The 19,087-nt window shown below is 50.6% G+C and overlaps 1 protein-coding gene across 1 annotated transcript in view; it reads left to right on the forward strand.

The window, feature by feature from the left end:
* Positions 1-19,087, forward strand: part of DNAH10 (dynein axonemal heavy chain 10) — a 168,315-nt gene that overhangs the window by 129,032 nt on the left and 20,196 nt on the right. Inside the window, exons 55-62 of the mRNA XM_054443987.2 lie at positions 2,291-2,488; positions 3,182-3,343; positions 7,420-7,594; positions 13,590-13,771; positions 14,878-15,014; positions 16,502-16,719; positions 17,796-18,017; positions 18,319-18,466. Of these exons, the coding sequence (XP_054299962.1) occupies positions 2,291-2,488; positions 3,182-3,343; positions 7,420-7,594; positions 13,590-13,771; positions 14,878-15,014; positions 16,502-16,719; positions 17,796-18,017; positions 18,319-18,466 (1,442 nt within the window). The remainder of the gene's footprint in view (positions 1-2,290; positions 2,489-3,181; positions 3,344-7,419; positions 7,595-13,589; positions 13,772-14,877; positions 15,015-16,501; positions 16,720-17,795; positions 18,018-18,318; positions 18,467-19,087) is intronic.

The raw sequence follows: 19,087 nt of genomic DNA on the forward strand, positions 1-19,087 counted from the left end.
GATATATCTCAGGTCCAGATGGTAAATATTTACAGCTTTTTCGCAACTACTCAATTCTGCCATTTTATCATGAAAGCAGTCATAGACAATACGTAAATGAATCGCTATGGCTGTGTTTCAATAACACTTTATTTACAAAAACAGGGGGCGGGCTGGATTTGTCCTTTGGCCTGTAGTTGGCCAGGCCCAATATAGATGTCCCCTTGTTCTCAGAGGCATATTTGCTGTTTCCATGTGTGAAGTGCTTGTGTTTGCTTTCAGTATTCAGTGATTCAGCATCATAAATAATGCTGCCTAGAATTTGCTTAGAGCTTTTTTTTCCTTGGAATATACTCTCTGGAGACCGGGCACAGTGGCTCACACCTGTAATCCCAGCACTTTGGGAGGCCGAGGCGGGTGGATCACTTGAGCCCAGGAGTTCGAGACCAGCCTGGGCAAAATGGTGAAACCCCATATTTACTAAAAATACAAAAATTAGCTGGGTGTGGTGGCGGGCACCTGTAATCCCAGCTACTCAGGAGGCTGAGCCATGAGAATTGCTTGAGCCCAGGAGGCAGAGGTTGCAGTGAGCCGAGTTCGTGCCACTGCTCTCTATCCTGGGAGACAGAGTAAGACCTTATCTCTCTCTCTCTCTCTCTCTCTCTCTCTCTCTCTCTCTCACACACACACACACACACACACACAGAGAGAGAGAGAGAGAGAGAGAGAGAGAGAGAGAGAGAATATATTCCCTGGAATTGAGATGATTATGCCCAAAGGCACAGATATTTGTGAGGCACAGTTTTTCCTGCACACTGTAAAATAGGCCCTGGGGCTGTGTTTTGCTAACCCCAGAGTAAGTCAAGACCAGCTGTGCAGAATCTGGATTAATTGGTACTTTCAATCTGTCTTTCTTTCCTTCATTTTAATATGAGACATTCTCTGCTTTGAGCTGAATGCATTTAACAACCTATCAGATAATCCAGGTGAGGTGATCTTGACACTGGAAGCCATCATTCATTCTTTCAGCGGGTGGATAGGAAGGCCCACCTTTGCCGGTATGTGCTGGGTGTCATCCAGCGGTGGGTAACCAAATAACCCCACCCAGCCCCTGGGCGGGTGAGGGGAGCAACAGGGCAGAGTTAGACGTGGTGATCGCTTCTGAAAACCCAAGGCCCTTCTGCCATGGTGTCTTGGCCTTTAGAGAGGACAGGGCTTCCTAACAGTAGGGAAGGAATTGGGCAACAGAGTGAGACCCTGTCTCAAAAAAAAAAAAAAAAGGATTGGCAGAGATCACTGCTGTGGACTGAAAAGCCACCAATAAGTGATAGCCATGCTTTTCTTGTCCTATTAAAAACTTTAACGTCATTTTTTTATTGTAGTAAAATATATGTAACATAACATTTTCCATTTTAAGCATTTTGAAATGTACACGTGGCACTAATCACATTCGTAATGTCGTGAAACCAACACCACTATCTGTCGCCAAAACTTTTTCATCATCCCAAACTGAAACTCCATACCCATTAAACACGAACTCCCATCGCCCCCTCCCTCCAGCCCCTGGCAACCTCGAATCTACGTTCTGTCTGTATGAATTTGCCTGTTCTAGAGAGGGTTCATATAAGTGGAATCATGCAGTGTTTGTCCTTTGGTGTCTGGCGTCTTTCACTTAGTATCATGTTTTTGAGGCTCATCCATGTTTCAGCATTGGAACGTCATTCCTTTTTATGAGTGAATACTATCCCCGGTATAGATAGGATACATTTTGTTCATCCATTCCTCTGTTGCTGGATGCTTGGGTCATTTCCACCTTTTGGTTATTGTGACAGTCTACAGTAAACGTTGGCATACAAGAATTCATTTGAGTCCCTGCTTTTCGGTTCTTTGGGGTGTATACCTAGGAGTGGAATTGTTGAGTCATATAATAGTTCTATATTTAACTCTTTAAAGAATCACTGTTTTCCTTTCTTAAGAAGCATGGCCGGGTGCGGTGACTCATGCCTGTAATCCCAGCACTTTGTGGTGCTGAGGTGGACCGATCGCTTTAGCTCAGGAGTTGAGACCAGCCTGGGCAACATGGGCGAAACCTCACCTCTATAAAATAATACAAAAAATTACCCAGGCATGGTGGCCCATCCTGTAGTCCCAGCTACTTGGGAGGCTGAGGTGGGAGGATCACCTGTGCCCAGGAGATGGAGGCTGCAGTGAGACATGATCACGCCACTGCACTCCAGCCTAGGCAACAGAGTGAGACCCTGTGTCGAAAAAGAAAAAGAAAGAAAAACATTTTTTATTCCTTCCTCTTCAGGGTATAATCCAATGATCCCGGCAGAAAATATAGAAAATGTGGTGAAGCATGTTGTTTTGGTTCACCAATCCGTAGGCCACTACAGCAAACAGTTTCTACAGAAACTGAGGCGCAGCAACTATGTCACTCCCAAGAACTACCTTGATTTTATTAACACCTATTCAAAATTGCTGGATGAGAAAACTCAGTATAATATAGGTAAGCCTTGGGGATGGGGTGGTTGACAAAAGTCATCATTATTTATGGGTAAGGATTCGAGCGCTGATCTTTTCTTCAGTAAGATCGGGCATCTTCAGTATTGAGGCCAAGCAGAGCACATCTCGGATTTTGCGTCTTGGAGCGATTCTTTCATGTGGGTAGGACCCTGGCATGTCCTTATTTTTGTTCTCAGTGTTGAGTCATAGACTTTGAAGCTTTACATTTTCAAAAATGCATTAGCCATTTTTTAATTTTGTTTTTTAATCTTAGAGATAGGGTCTCTGTTTCCCAGGCTGGAGTGCAGTGGTGCAATCATGGCTCACTGCAGCCTCGACCTCCTGGGCTCACGTGCTCCTCCCGCCTCAGCCTCCTGACTAGCTGGGACCACAGGTGCAGCCCCCATACTTGGGCGCACATTAGAGATACTGTCTGCTGCAGCAGCATGCACTGCTGGACAGGGCGTTTTAAAAAGTGCTCTGGCTACTGGCCAAGGGAAGCACTGTTTTCAGAAATACATTCATTTTGGCTGATGCCGTCCTAGTATGGCAGTGGAGGTACCGAAAGACATGTGCCATCTTGTAAAAATGTTTTCTTTTGTTTTGTTTTTGATAAGCTGAAGTTAGGCAAATGCCAGTGATTGTGTTGGGAACAGTGGCCGCCTCGACGATGAACATAGGTGCCCTCTTTCCTCAGCTCAGTGCAAGCGTCTGGATGGGGGACTGGACAAGCTGAAGGAGGCCACCATCCAGCTGGATGAGCTGAACCAGAAGCTGGCCGAGCAGAAGATTGTGCTGGCGGAGAAGTCCGCCGCCTGCGAGGCCTTGCTGGAGGAGATCGCCGTCAACACCGCTGTAGGTGAGTGAGGGTGGGGGCCAGGGCAGCCCACCCCCGAGAAGGACAGGGCTCTGCTGGGACGTCCCCGTGAAACTGCTTGTAGGCACCGAACGTGCCATCTTTGACCCTGCAATTCCTCTTTTCTTTCTGAATTCGTGTCCAGCCGGTCTTGTCCCCTTTCATAAGCACTGAGACGCTACCATATGTAGGCCCCTGCGCTGGTAGCCTGAGGATGTGCCGGGGAGTGGAAAAGTCACTCGACCCTCTATGGGCTGGTGAACTAAGTCCGTGGGGTTGAAATGACCTAAGCCTCGGCACCATCGATGCGGGACTTTCCTGGTTCTCCTTGAAGCTGTTTCGAGGTTCTTTCTTGGGCCCCTTCCCTCGGTCTTCCTGGCCGAGCCCCTGTGTCACCTGCACTGTCCTGCTCTTGATGACTGTACCCTCTCACGATGCCTGGCACAGGACAGCTCCTGCAGCCCACAGCTCTGTGCCTGGCCTCTAACCCTCCTTTCTAGGTCTTTGGGCCACTGGCTTCTGATGTGTACCCTCCCCAGCTCATTCCCAGATTCCTGCAGATGCCACTCGACCTGCCTGCCTCTTCCTTCTCCTGCTGGTCTGTGTTTGTGTTGCTGCTAAGTGTCATCTTGGTTCAGTTCCTTTGTCATTGCACCCGGCCCTGTGCACAGGAGCCATTTGTCATCACTCTGGCAACAGCACCCTAACTTGGTGCTGGCAAACTGCCTCTCCCCAACTCCCAGTGCTTGCCATCAGGATGGGCTTATTCTAACCCGACAGACCAATTACATGTTCTCTGGGACTGCACATTTTGAATCAGCCAATATAAAGACTGAAGATGATTTGTGTTCATTTATTGCATGGCAGTGCTGTGAAGAGACTGCATTCAGTGCCCGAGCCCAGATCCCTGAGGCACCTCTAGTTTATGTGTTTCAGCATCTTCCATGTCTGTGAGCTACCGTATCTTCTTACAACAATTTCACATTTTTCTTAACTCGACCATCATTAGTTTCTGTTGCTTGCAACCAAAGCAACTTAATCGATAGATATCCTTTCCCAGGAATTTGTGGCAACTCCCTGCTGCCTGTTCTGATGCTGAGTCCTCATTGTGGCCATGAAGGGTCCCATCAATCCCTCTATGTCATCTTGCCTACCCAATTTCTCATGACACTCTGTCACCTGCTCACAGCATCACTTCTTCATGCCTGTGTGAGTCCTGCAGTAACTTGCTCTTTCTCTCCCTTTGGTCTGCTAAGAATATCCATACCACTTCTCTCTTCCTATCCATGTTTCTCCTTCCAGAACTTTGATCAAATGCCTCAGTCCCACATAGCTGCACTTTGCTTTGATCTGTCTTTTAAAAACTATATATTTCTGGCCCCCTAAATGTAAAAAACTGTATATTCCTGGCCCCCTAGATGTAAAACTAGACTGGAAGTGTCTTGAAGGATGCTGTTATTCCACGTATTCATCTGTCCAATCAGCAGATACTGACTTCAGCTTCATGGCAGGCACCGTGGTAGGGAGAGTGGGAGCTAGAAACTGAATGAGACTCAACCCCTGCCTCGAAGAAGTTCACAACCAAGGGAGCCCCTCCCCCGGTGCCCAGGCCACAGTTTGTACTGAGGACCGCCTGTTTGCCACACCCATGTTTAGTGCCTCTCCTACCTGTGCTTGTTTTTCTTTCCCCATTGCCATCATCCTTGTCCAGGGTCACCTTACTCCCACTTGGAATTTTGGAGGAAGCTTCATCTAGAATCTCTGTTTCCAGGGTTGCAAGTGGTGGAAACTGAGCTCAAAGTGGCTTAGTCTACAGTGGAAACGCATTGATTCCAGAGGCATGCTGGCTTCAGGCACAGCTGGATCTAGGACTCAAGTGTATCAGTGGGAATCTTCCCTTTCTAGGCTCTGCTGTCTTCCGTTTGGGCTTCATCTCAGGCAGCCAGCTCTGTCCATGCTGAGAGTTTGGGAGCCTCCAGCATGAGGTTGGCATCCTATTAGCTCAGCATCCCCAGGGGAGAGAGGGCTCTTCTTTCCCATGCATTCCCACGAAGCTCCCAGAATTGGCTGTGATTGGACAGATTTGGGTCACTTGCCCGTGCCCAAACCATCCTGGTGGCCATAGGAATGGGATACATTGACAAGTCCCACAGAGGGTAGGGTGGGGTGCAAACAATCCTCTCTCCTGAGGGCGGCTCTTCAGCGCCTGCCCCAGCCTCCAGCCCATGCTCCTGCCTGGCTGAAAGAGCCCACCATTTTGCTCCTCAACATGACTCAAGCACCTGGCTTGGCCGGCCCCCTTTGCAGGCTGCTCCCCACACTGAGGTTCCTGAGGCCTGTACCGGCCCCCTTCCTTCCCAGCCAGCTCTGGTGGTCCTGTTCCCTCTGTGCTCCGTTCCTGCTGCTCCCACCCCTGCCCCTCCCCACCTCCCCTGCCTCAGCACGCTCATAGCTTAGACAGCTTCCTTTCTGCTTTTCTGTTCTGAAGGTTCCACACTCGTGATCTTGCTACGCTTTTCTGATGCATTCATCCCCCTGCTGCCCCAGGGACAAGCAGTGCCTGGGCTGGGGACCCTTTACAGTGTCGGGGCCCGTGCGTGGCTTTGCACGCTGCATGTGCCAGTGCTGGCTTGCTAGCTGTGGAGATGGGTTCCGAGAGACCTTAGCATGGGGGAGGCAGAGCCTCTGCAGCCAGCATCTGTTTGTAGAAGGCCTGCTGCATTCATCTCCTGGGGCTGCTGTAACAAAGCACCATGATCTGGGGGCTGAAAACAACAGACATTTATTTTTTTAAATTAATTAATTAATTTATTTTTTTGGGATGGAGTCTCGCTCAGTCACCTAGGCTAGAGTGCAGTGGCGCCATCTCGGCTCACTGCAACCTCCGCCTCCTGGGTTCAAGCGATTCTCCTGCCTCAGCCTCCTGAGTAGCTGGGACTGCAGGTGCCCGTCACCATGCCCAGCTAATTTTTGTATTTTTAGTAGAGACGGGGTTTCGCCATGCTGGCCAGGCTGGTCCCGAACTCCCAACCTTAGGTGATCCACCTACCTCGGCCTCCCAAAGTTCTGGGATTACAGGCGTGAGCCACCATGCCTGGCCAACAACAGAAATTTATTCTCTCACAGTTCTGGAGGCCGAAGTCTGACATCAAGGTGCCAGGACCATGCTCCCTCTGAAAGCTCTAGGGGAAGCCTCTTCCAGCTTCTTGGGGTTGTTGGCAGCCCTTGGTATTCCTTAGCTTAGCTTATACATGCACCACTCCAGTGTCTGTCTCCATTGCCACACGCCCCTCTTCCCTGTGTGTCTCCACATGGCCTTCTGATAGGGACTCCAGGCATTGGATTTAGGGCCCACCCTAACCCCAAGTGACCTAATCTTAACTAATTCCTTCTACAAAGACCCCATTTCCAAATAAGGTCACATCCTGAGGTCCCAGTGGGCACGAATCTTGGTGGGGCGACACTGTTCAAACCACCGTGAGCCAAGCCCTGCTCTAGGTTTTGGGGTTCCGGCCCTCAGGGAGGTGCTGACATCCTAGTGAGTGAGGGCACCCAGACAGTGAAGCAGCCGATGGTGAAATGAAACTTCCAGCTGCGGTCAGTGTCATGAAGCAGATCAGCCAGGAAGGGAGAGAGAGGGTGACAGAGGGGCAGGCTCCTTAGAGGGCGGCTCTGGCTGGGCCCGAATGAGCGTAGGAGGAGGCGATGAGAGGCAGAAGGAGGAGATCGCAGGGAGCCGGTAAGCAGAAGGGGGCCCCCGGCATCCTCAGTGAACACTGGTGGGGCAGGGCTGGGGGCTATCAGGAGCCATGGGATTCGTCCTGGATGGAGTGGGTGGGACACAGGTGGGCCAGTTGAGGAAGGTCAGAGTCAGTGTGGCTGCCTAGTGCTGGAGGCCCCACGCATGGTGAGGTTTTCTGTCCCACCAGGATCACTGAGGCTGCCACATTGGCCAAAGCCCCTTAGATCCCCGCTAGGGCTCAAACCAACCTTTGAGGACTGCACTCTGCTCAGAGCCGGGGCTGCAAGTGCATCTCCTCTGAGCCCAAGCTTTACTCACCCCCTGCCCTACCCTGCAGCCGAGGAGAAGAAGAAACTGGCGGAGGAAAAGGCCATGGAGATAGAGGAGCAGAACAAGGTCATTGCCATGGAGAAGGCCGAGGCCGAGACGACCCTGGCAGAGGTCATGCCCATCCTGGAGGCTGCCAAGCTGGAGCTGCAGAAGCTGGACAAATCGGACGTGACTGAGATTAGGTAATGTGCCCAGGCCACCATTCTGGGCTTCCATTCCACCTCTGCAGGCCAGTAGTCTCCATGATTGTGGCAACCAGGAGCTTACAAAGGAGCCGACACCACGTGCTGCCACTGCGCCTGGCTCTCTCCACGATGGGGAGTATTGTTGCCCTCATTTTCGGATGGGGAAAGTGAGGCCCAGGGAGATGAGGTGGGCGCCCCAGGCATCCAGATGCCCCAGCTAGTAGGAAGCAGGGCCTGCTGACCTTGAACCCAGGCCAAGGGAAGGATGGAGTGGGGTAAAACAGTGCTCTTCACAGAACACGTGGGGGCAAGTGTCCGCCCTAAGCAGGGACAGGGTGCTCAACGCGGGGCTGAGCCCTGCTGAAAACAGCTCAGCAGAGACGTGCACACACCATGGCCAGCCTGCGATGCCTGAATCCATTTCCAGCCAAGGAGGCTTTCAAGGAGGCTGAGAGTAGGTCATTATTGAGGCCCCCATACATCTTGCAAATCAATCTGTAAGATGACCCTGTCCCCCACACCAGAGGGCTTGTCTGCTGTCAGCGAGGGTGACGTGGTGTGGCGTGGGCTAGTAAGCTTTCTGCCCGCATGGCTTGGCCTCCCCAGGGCACTGTTCCTGGGCTCTGATGGTCAGTTGAGTCTTGTGAGTAAAGGCCCGGGAGGGAACACTGTCCTGGTGCCAGCCTCCGCCCACTGCCTCTGCCCCGGTGCTGCCTGGCCCCGCACAGACCCCCCAGGGTGGGAGCCTCAGCTCTCTCCTTCCTCACTCTTCATCCAGAAGGAGATCAGTCTTGCTGGCCCCACACACGGGTCTCGCAGCCGAGGGGCTCCGTTCCTGGGTCGGTAGTGGGCTTCCATTCTGGGCTCCCGGTGGAGCGGTGCGTGTTCCCCGCGCTTCCTGTTTCTCTGCCTCTGTGCTGCCTGTGGAGGCTGAGCAGCACTCCTTGTCCAAGTCTGTGCCCTTGTTTTCTTGTTGGTGAAACATTTGTGAATTTGAGCACGGAATTCAGCTCATTCCAGGACAGGGGACCTGGTTCATTCTTGGGAGGTCACTTGGAGGTGCCGCTGTTGTCAGCAAGAAGTCATTAGTTCCGTGTTGAGGATGGTGTCAAGGAAGGTATAAGGATGGATGTATTAAAACTTCAGCACTAGGCATTGGAAGTTTAGGCTGAGATGCCAGGACACAGTGGAAGTGCACACCCAGTGGAGGGGTAGGAGACACGGTCAGCACACACATCCTCCAGGGAAATATCTAGCTACCGGTGATAGGATTTGGGGCACTGCTCCCAGGTCAGCAGCATAAAAACATCGTGAGAGCAGAGACTAGGAAGGATTTTTGAAGGGGATTTATTTGAAGAGAAGGAACGGTGAGTCCCTTCCATCAACCCAAGGTGCAAGGGTGGGAGGGAGCTTCCATGGGGCCAAACAGAGAGCTTGGCATGTGTCCCCTGCAGTGAGACAGGCATTGCAGACAGGTGCCCAGCTCACCCCTGAGAAAGCCAAAGTACAAAAGGATAATTTTTACACATTCATGCATAGCTCTGCCTCTTTGCTGTGTGACGTTTAGCAAGTCATCTAACCTCTGCGCTCCAGTTTCTTCATTTGTAAAATGTGGATAAGAATTGTCTCGGCTACATCAGGGTCTTCATGAGGATCATATGAGCCTATATGTGAAGAACTGGGCTGGGCACGTGGTCAGAGCCATGTAAGCATTAGCCGTGATTATGGCTCCAACATCCAAAAGGTATGCTGGGAAAAGCCCACGGCCACTGTGTCCTCTATCAGCTGTGGTCACCTTCCCACACTGCAACAGGTAGTATGGGTATATCATTTCTCGTATACACATCCTGACGATTTTCATGCATGACCAAGGCAACCAGGTACACAAGGGTCTCCTCTGTTCCTGACTTCAAGTTCTGAGGGTTTGGAGAGCAAGGGATACCTGCAAATCCTTTTTTCCTTCTTTTATATACAAATTGTAACACCCTATGCGTATCTTTCTGCATCTTTTCTGCTTAGCAATATATTTTGGAGAGCTTTTGCATGTTGATACATGATGAACTTCCCTGATGTTTTAGAACATTCCTTCACATTCTATTGTGTGGCTGTGCCATAATTTATTTAACAAGCCCTTACTGATGAGTTTGTTAAATAAATTGATCGTGTCTCCGGTCTTTTGCCTTTACAAACAGCGTGGCAAAGAATAAATCTGACCATAGTTCATTGTGCACCTGGGCAAGTCCACCTGCAGGATACATTTCTGGAAGTGGAATTGCTGGGTCCCAGGGTGTAGGCATTTATAGTGTTCATAGCTGTTGCCTAATCCCTGCCATGGGGATGGAACCTATTTATCCTCATCAAAAATCCAAATGAGTAGTACCTGCTTTTTCCTAGACTTACCAACAGGGGGCACGATCACATGTTTGGATTTTTGCATATTTTGTAGTTGAAGAGTGGTATTTGTGTAGTTTTAATTTGCATTTCTCTTAGTGTGAGTGAGGCTGGCCTATTTTTTCCTATGTGAAAAATGTGTCTAAGAGTTATGTGTATTTCCTTTTCTGTGAACTTGGTTTGCTTATCTATTGGGTTGTGGTTATTGTTGCTTTTTATTTCAAAACCATTTCCAGGGGCTTTTTATATAATGGGGAGATCAGCTTTTTATCCATAAGGTGAGCTGCAAATCTTTTCCTGGTTTGTCATGGGCCATTTGACTTTGTTTATGAGGTTTGTGTGTGTGTTTGTTTTTGACATGTATGTTTATTTTTATGTGGCAGATTTTAGCAGTATTTTATTTTGTGGCTTTTTTTTTTTGAGACGGAGTCTTGCTCAGTCACCCAGGCTGGAGTGCAATGGCAAGATCTCGGCTCACTGCAACTTCCGCCTCCCAGGTTCACACCATTCTGCTGCCTCAGCCTCCTGAGTAGCTAGGACTACAGACGCCCGCCACGACGCCTGGCTAATTTTTTTTTGTATTTTTAGTGGAGACGGGGTTTCACCATGTTAGCCAGGATGGTTTCGATCTCCTGACCTCGTGATCCACCTTTCTCGGCCTCCCAAAGTGCTGGGATTACAGGAGTGAGCCACCGCGCCCAGCCTTTATGGCTTTTTTTAAATTTATTTTTTCAGACAGAGTCTCATTCTGTCGCCCAGGCTGGAGTGCAGTGGCGCGATCTCGGCTCACTGCAACCCCCGCCTTCCAGGTTCAAATGATTCTCCTGCCTCAGCCTCACAAGTAGCTGGGGTTATAGACACCCACCACCATGCTTGGCTAATTTTTGTATTTTTAGTAGAGATGGGCTTTCACCATGTTGGCCAGGCTGGTCTCGAACTCCTGACCTCAGGTGATCCACCCACCTCAGCCTCCCAAAGTGTTGGGATTACAGGCATGAGCCACCACACCTGACCTATTTTGTGGCTTTTGGATATTGTGTCGTAGTTAAAAGGCCTGATCACACTGCAAGATTGTAAAATAATTTCCCCATGATTTCTTTTTGTACTCTTATGTTTTAATTTTTTATATTTAAATCTTTTATCTATTGAGGATTTTTTCCTGGGGTTCTGTGTGAGTTTGGATCCAATTTGAGTTTTTCCAGATGGGTAAAATCTGGCTTTTCTCAGGTCATTTGGATGTTAAGCGCAATGAGCCAGCACTTACATCTTGACAATTTTATAATCTTTTAAGTCCTTAAAAAGCTCTTCCTTCTTATCATACTCAGTCCTCTTTGTAGAAATCATTAAATGTTAAGGCAGGAAGATGAAGAGTCATGAAGATTAGGAATAGATGTTTCTCTAACCATAAAACTATAAAAGCCTCCCTTTGTTGCTGGCTCTTGAGTTTCCCTTTTCTTCCTTTCATTCATTCAATAGTCATTGGGTGTCTGTCCCCCACCCCACCCCTGCCCTGAGCAGGCACTGGGGCCCATCAGCAGTGAGACAGGCAGGCAGGGTCTTCACTGCGTGGAGCTGACACTCTGTTTCCCTATAGGAACCCCGTGTGCATGGGGAAATTATGTAGGATTAGGTTAGGAAGGAAAGGCCCTTGCTGCTCTGACAGTGGATGTTGGGACCTGACCTAGTCATGGTCATGCAGGGCAGAGGGGGCACCTTCTCTGAGGCTGCAAGGAGCTTGGCTGGAGAAAAAGCAGAGACACCTGGTGTATCAGGGGTAGAGTACTGGGAGGTGGGGAGTGGGGTTATAATGATTATTTTCTTCTAGGGAGGGTAGCATATCATTCTCCCTTTCTCATTCCTGAGTTTGTTTTATGATAGAAGAAAGGAATCAAATTAAACAGACATCTCCTTTTCTCTTGACTTGCAACCTCAATATTTCACACACCTCGGTCATCCGGCATTGTGGAAAGTGGTGTGTTCTGGATAAGTGAGATCCCAGAGTGTGGCCTGTAACCCAACAGCAGAAAACTTCACTTTTGTAGACTCAGAGGATTTGGGAACTGGAAGGTTCCGGTTCTGTGTCTCTACTTTACAGATGGGAAAACTGACACCCTGGCTGGTTCCTAACTTGCCCAAGGGCTCAGGACCCCGCCTCGGGCCTGGGCTCTTTCTGTCTTGAATCCGAAAACATCTCCCCCATTCTTTCCCCATCTGCTTGTTCACAGAGCAGTGGCCAGGGCCTGGTTTCCATCCACCCTGAAGGGACCTTTTAGAGACACTTGACAGCGCCGCCACTTTCCTAAGCAGCCAACACCAGCGTAATTGAGCCTTTCCCTGGTGACTCAGGGCCTTTCTTTCATCACTGGGCTTTGTGCTGAAGTGTGGGCGCCCTCCCTCCTGGCTGTTGCCCTGGCTTGTCCATACACTATGGGGCCCTCTCTCCTCTGCTGTCTGCGTGGGAGTGTGTGAGGGTTCCGGGGTCAGGAGGGGTGGGGGATTTGCTCACTGCAGAAAGCCTCCAGGTTGCTGTCTGCTCACGCTGTCTCCTCCCTGTCTCTCTGTCTCCTCCCTGTCTCCCTGTCTCTCTGTCTCTGTCTCTGTCCTTGTGCATGTGTCTCCCCCTCTGTCCCTCCATCCCCCTCGTTCTTCTTTGGCTCACCCCAGCCTCCTACCAGAGCACAAATGCATGGGCCCCTGCCTGGCCGCCCCCACACTGCATCCATGCCCTCCAGGGCTTCTGTCTCCTGCTCTTCTCTCCTCCTTTTCCTTCCTCTCCTGCTTTGCCTTGTCTGCGCTGTTCTCTTTCCACTTCTGTCTTTCCATAGCGTGGTCTGGGAGACTCCTGTGGCTTTCACTGACCTTGCCTGGCAGCGGGATGCCCCAGTAAGATGGGTTCGGTTCCTTCTCCAGCCTTTGCACCAGCGCTGCTGTTCTGTCTCCTGTTCCATTGGCAGTTCTGGTTCTCCAGAGGACCAAGGGCAGTGGACATCTGCGTTCTGGAGGAGCAGAGTGATGATCTAGTCTTATCAAAGCCACAGAAAACAATTACAGGGCAACATAGCCTGGAAAGAGCCCAGGATGCAGAGACCCCAGGCCTCCCAGGCAGTGTCAGCACAGCCAGTCATGCAAGCTCCCAGGACCCTGTTTGTCCATCTAGTAAATGGGGAAAGATGATGGTGGTGGTGATGGTGGTGGTGATGATGATGATGATAATGACAATAATGACGGCAGCCACCATTTAGAGTCTGAGGAATCAGCCGAGGGTGTAATTAAAACATAGGTGCTCAGGCTGCACCCTAACCACTGATCCAGACGCTCCGGGGACGGCCTGGGTTTGTATTTTAATGCTGCCCCCGCACCATGATTCAGCTGTGTTCCAGGCACCTGGTCTGGAACCTGAGAGGGGGACCCGGCCCCACCCTTAGGGATGCTCCCGCCCAGGAGTGCGGTTTGTGTTGGGACCTGGCTTCTTTCGTTTGCATGCAGCATCAGCTCCAGGGACTGTCTTTTGGTTGAGCTCCTTTTCCTGGAGCTCTCTTTCAGGCTAGATCCTGGCCACATCCCGGGGTTGTGACCCACGTGTGCCTTGGTTTCTTGCCAGGTCGTTTGCTAAGCCCCCGAAGCAGGTGCAGACGGTCTGCGAATGCATCCTCATCATGAAAGGGTACAAAGAGCTCAACTGGAAAACCGCCAAGGGCATGATGTCCGACCCGAATTTCCTGAGGTCTCTGATGGAGATTGATTTTGATTCGATTACCCAGAGCCAAGTGAAAAACATCAAAGGTGAGTGTAGCCACGTGTGGGAATCGCCAGGGTGGATCTCGGTCTGGCATCTCAGGCTCTGGGACACGGATGGAGGGCAAGGAGGCTTGTCGCAGGCAGGCCCTCCCCTTCTGGTCAGATGGTATCAGATGGAACAGGCAACTGATGGTCACCAGAGGAAAACAGCAGCCCCATGACGTGACCCAGGGAGAGTGGCTGGGGATGAGTGGCAGCAGCCGTGCCCACTGAGGGGTCGATTCAGCACTAGTCTTAGCTCTCCCTGTCAGGAAACAGGATCTTCTCATTGGAACCTAGCCCAGCCTTGTCTTCTGTGCGTCTCACCCAGTGTTGTTCTGTCTGTGCTGTTCAGTGCACATGCAGAAGCCCAGAGCTGGTCCGACCTTGACTTCCCACCTTTCTCCTCTTGTCAGTATCAAGTCTTCTGGAGGTCCCTGGGGAGTGGCATGGGGGTGGGCAGCATCGCCGATGGCCAGCCTCTCCTCCATCTTTGGTTATAGGACTGAATTCCCTTTGAGCTCAGTTGCTGGCCCTGCTCAGTGCTCAGCCAGGCGGTGGTAGTGGAATGGTGTTAGTCTTTGCAAAAAGCAATACAAGTTAACGCTGTGTTTGATGGTTTATTTAGACTCTTATCAAATACTTTTCCTTAGCCCCTTAAAAACAAAAGCAATCTCAACACAAATGACTGCAACCACTACAAAAACCCAAGGCACTCCCTCTATCTGAATCTTCATTGGATGGACTTCCGTTTATGTGAAATTACTCCTGGGGTGAGGGTGCGGGTGAAGGTAACAGGTGACCTGTAATGGCCTGTGAATTCCAGTTAGCCACCTGGGTGCCCAGTTGGGAGTCTCTGTTACGCCCTGGGTCTCCTGCGTGACACCTGCGTCCTGGGTGGCAGTAAGCCATGTCCCTTGCCCACATCTGAAACCTCCGTTTATGCAGAACCCATCCTGGTTTGACACCACGCTGTCGGCTGTAGGAGGGCTGTGTGCATCCTGCTCACAGGGCCACTAAAGAATGAGAAACTAGTTACGCTTATTGTGTCTATTTTATGTTCCCAAGATGAAGCTTGCCACTCATAAAAATTATTACATGTTTCACATTAGGCCTCTTGAAGACTCTTAATACCACAACTGAAGAAATGGAAGCTGTCAGCAAAGCCGGGCTGGGGATGCTGAAATTTGTCGAAGCTGTAATGGGCTACTGTGATGTTTTCAGAGAAATCAAGCCTAAAAGAGAGAAGGTATTGCCCGAATGTAAGACTGCCACACCACTGCCAAGCGACCCATTCGGAGTCAGAATTCACATGTACACTGTACACACCTTTGCTGAAAAACTTCTCCCGAGGTTCTGACTTCAAGCTGCATAAACTTTCCCCCCACCCCCCAATAAATGGCAATCCTGAAACACCACTATCACTTAGGCATAGTGTGGGTGGTGGACAAGACCGAGATCAGAAAGAGTTTCAAACTTCCTGTGAAAGTGTGGTATAAAGATGTTCAGACCAGGCGCGGTGGCTCACACCTGTAATCCAGCACTTTGGAAGGCCCAGATGGGAGGATTGCTTGAGCCCAGGAGTTTGAAACCAGCTTGGGCAACATAGTGAGACCCTGTCGCTACAAAAAAATTTTTTTTAATTAGCCGAGCATGGTGGCACACACCTGTACTGCCAGCTACTTGGGAGGCTGCAGTGAGCCATGATTGTACCACTGCACTCCAGCCTGGGTGACAGAGTGAGACCCTGTCTCAAAAAAAAAAAAAAGATGTAAAGATGTTTGAAGTTGTTTCTCTAGGGTCAAAGCAGAGTTTCTCAGCTGCAGCTGAACGCGGCCTGGTGGTGGTGGTGGGGGGTCTGTCCTGGGGGGTCTGTCCTGGGGGGGGTCTGTCCTGGGGGGGTCTGTCCTGGGGGAGTCTGTCCTGGGGGGGGTTCTGTCCTGGGGGGTCTGTCCTGGAGGGGTCTGTCCTGGGGGAGTCTGTCCTGGGGGGGGGGTCTGTCCTGGTGGGGGGGGTCTGTCCTGGGGGGAGGGTCTAGTCCTGGGGGAGTCTGTCCTGGGGTGGGTCTGTCCTGGGGGGTCTGTTCTGGGGGGTGTCTGTCCTGGGGGGTCTGTCCTGGGGGGAGTCTGTCCTGGGGGGTCTGTCCTGGGCACTATAGGATGTTTAGCAGCATCTTTGGCCTCACCCCACTGGATGCCGGTAGCACCCTCCCTCCAAGCTGTGACATCCAGAAATGTCTCCAGACATTACCAAACGTCCCCTGGGGGACAAAACCTACCCCAGTTGAGAGCAGCGGGGCCAAAGTCACATGACGATCACAAAATACAAAGAGAATAAGGTTAATTTGATGATTTTGAGTCACATTGTGACCTTTCTATAGCTCGGAATTGTATTATTCAGAAAACTTAGAACCAATAGAAATACTGTTATTGTCTATGGTATATTCTTCTGAATTTTTGACTTAGAACCACAGTGTCATCTTACTGTGACCTCAGTACATGAAAGTAAAACCATTTGATAACTTGGGTGCTGTGTCTTCTAATGGGACATAGAGTTTTTGCAGCAAACAGTTGAAGAAGAAACTAAGAAGCCACGTGTCTCAACATAGCATATAGAGGCTCCGAAAAGCACAGACACCATTAGAGCAGTTTGGACATGTGGCCTGGTTTGAGGCCACGGGATCGCGGCCCCACCACGGTCCTTTTCCCCATCTTTTTGCAAATTGTCTTCACTTAGGTGGCCAGGCTGGAGCGGAATTTTTACCTCACTAAACGGGAACTGGAAAGGATCCAGAATGAGTTGGCAGCAATTCAGAAAGAGCTGGAAACATTGGGTGCCAAATATGAGGCCGCCATACTGGAAAAGCAGAAGCTGCAGGAAGAAGCCGAGATCATGGAGAGGCGGCTGATTGCTGCAGACAAACTCATCTCGGGTCTGGGGTCGGAAAACATCAGGTCAGCACTGCTCACGAGCCCACCTGTTGTGGTTTGTAAATGGACATCACCCACAGAGTTTCTCGCCATGTTGATTCTTTATCTCATGTTGTGTTTTTAATGTGAAAACCATGTGACCAGGTCTTATATTCCTATTATCATGTTTATGGCAGCTAATGGCTATTTTATAGGCTCTTGTTTGTATTAGGCACTGAGTGTTATTTATTAATTACTAAGGGTCAAGGAGGCAGTGCAGCTGTGGAGACGGGGGAATCCATACCATTTAGCAGGGTGCTCTAGGTTTGGGAAGTGTTCACTTCTTGGTGACCTCTAACCCCTGGGTCCTTTCTAGAAGAGTCTGTGGGAGAAGCCCATCTCTGGCACCGCACAGATGCCTTCTAAGGGTCCCAGTGGCTTGTTCAATCCCGGGCTTCAGTCTTAAGTGATGGGGCTGTTTGATATTTATGGGCAAGACCGCTTGGCCACAGCTTATTCACCGAATAGGGCAACAATTTTGAATCTGGCATCTGTAAATGTGGCGTAGAAAACACTGAAAAATGTTGTTTGCGTGTGGGAAATAATTTTCAGTATTTCTAAAACCTAAGTCTTGGGGCATTTACTGGAAGAGGACAAATGAAACAGATGCTTTCTTTTATCTTGGGTGGAATTCTGTCATTGAGTGAGACCAGAACTTGTTAGCTCTGCCGGGCTGATTTATATGTCTTTGATTAAGGCTTCGGAAACAACGTGATTACTACTTAATATGACCCACGCAATGTGATTACTACTTAATATGACCCACGCAATGTGATTACTACTTAATATGATCCACGCAATGTGATTACTACTTAATAAAGACCACAAGCCTTTACTGAGCCCCCTGCTTGATGCTGGCTCCAAACACCAGGTTCACAGGGTGGGAAGTTGCAAGATAAGCTGTTGGTCTCTGTTCCCCACAAGGAAAGAATATCTCAAAACATGTTTCCTTCTGGCTAGCCCTGTTAGCAAGGTATCAAGCTGGTCCTTCTGGAATGTTCCTTTTGGTTGTGGCCAGAAGGTAAACTGCTCATGGCAGCCTCCCTCTCCTCCTGTGCCAGGTGGCTGAACGACCTGGATGAGCTGATGCACCGGCGTGTGAAGCTGCTGGGGGACTGCCTGCTCTGTGCAGCTTTCCTGAGCTACGAGGGAGCCTTCACCTGGGAGTTCCGTGACGAGATGGTCAATTGGATTTGGCAAAACGACATCCTGGAGCGGGAGATCCCCCTGAGCCAGCCTTTCCGGCTGGAAAGCCTGCTCACAGATGATGTTGAGATCAGCAGGTGTGTGGCACCCTGAGCCAGCAGGAGGGTGGGGACACCTTAGCACAGGGGGTCTACATGGGTGTCACCCTGGGGGGCGGCAGTGGCCTGGGGGGCATCACTGGGACCACAGTTGGCTTGACTGCAAGGAAGTGGCCGGGCAAGCTGCAAACCCAGCATGGAGCCCTTCTCCCTGGCATCTGAGGAGGCTTGTGCAGCCTGGGGATGGGTAGATTGTTCTGGAAGGCCAGTCCTACCACCCTTGGCCCTTGGCTCACAAATTGGTGAGAAAAATTCGTTTCCCGATGGCTGTTTCTTCCAGATGGGGATCCCAGGGCCTTCCCCCCGATGAGCTCTCCGTTCAGAATGGCATCCTCACCACCCGGGCCAGCCGCTTCCCTCTCTGTATCGACCCCCAGCAGCAGGCCCTCAACTGGATCAAGAGAAAAGAGGAGAAGAACAGTCTGCGGGTACGGCGGCTCCTCCCAGGGCGTCTTCTGCCCCTGATTCCTGTTCTCTGGAGAATGCCCCTCCCGCCTCCTGTACCTGGCAGTCCCTAGCCTCAGCGAGGCGGGCTGAAATGTGTCCACCCTGACCCCCATGCGGAACCCTCCGCCTCCGCGTCCGCCTCCACCCCGTGGGTCTGCCAGGGCAGCTCAAACCGCCATGAACTCTGCCTCTGCCCTCGCAGGCTAAGAGCAACCTCAGCTTCGTGGTCCTCTGCCCAGTACGGGGTTCGTGGTCTGGGTGCTCAGTCACTAGTTTTTGGAGCTGAGGTGGGGGATGGGGTGCAGGCGAGAGTAATGGCTTGATTGAGATGTAATTCACATACCACACCATTCCCCCACAGAAAACATACAATTCAGTTTGAGTTTTAGTATATTTACAGAGTTGTATACCAATCACCAGAGTCAATTTTAGAACATTTTTATTATCCCTGCAAGAAATGCTGCATCCTTTAGCCATCACCCCTCCAGTCCTTCCATTTCTCCCTCCCCGAGCCCCTGGCAGCCACTCATCTGCTTTCCGTCAGTGAATGTGCCTCCTCTGGACGTTTCTTAGGAATGGACTCAGACGCTGTGTGGCCTTTT

Source organism: Pongo pygmaeus, chromosome 10 (assembly GCF_028885625.2).
Source record: "Pongo pygmaeus isolate AG05252 chromosome 10, NHGRI_mPonPyg2-v2.0_pri, whole genome shotgun sequence".
NCBI classification, from domain to species: domain Eukaryota; kingdom Metazoa; phylum Chordata; class Mammalia; order Primates; family Hominidae; genus Pongo; species Pongo pygmaeus.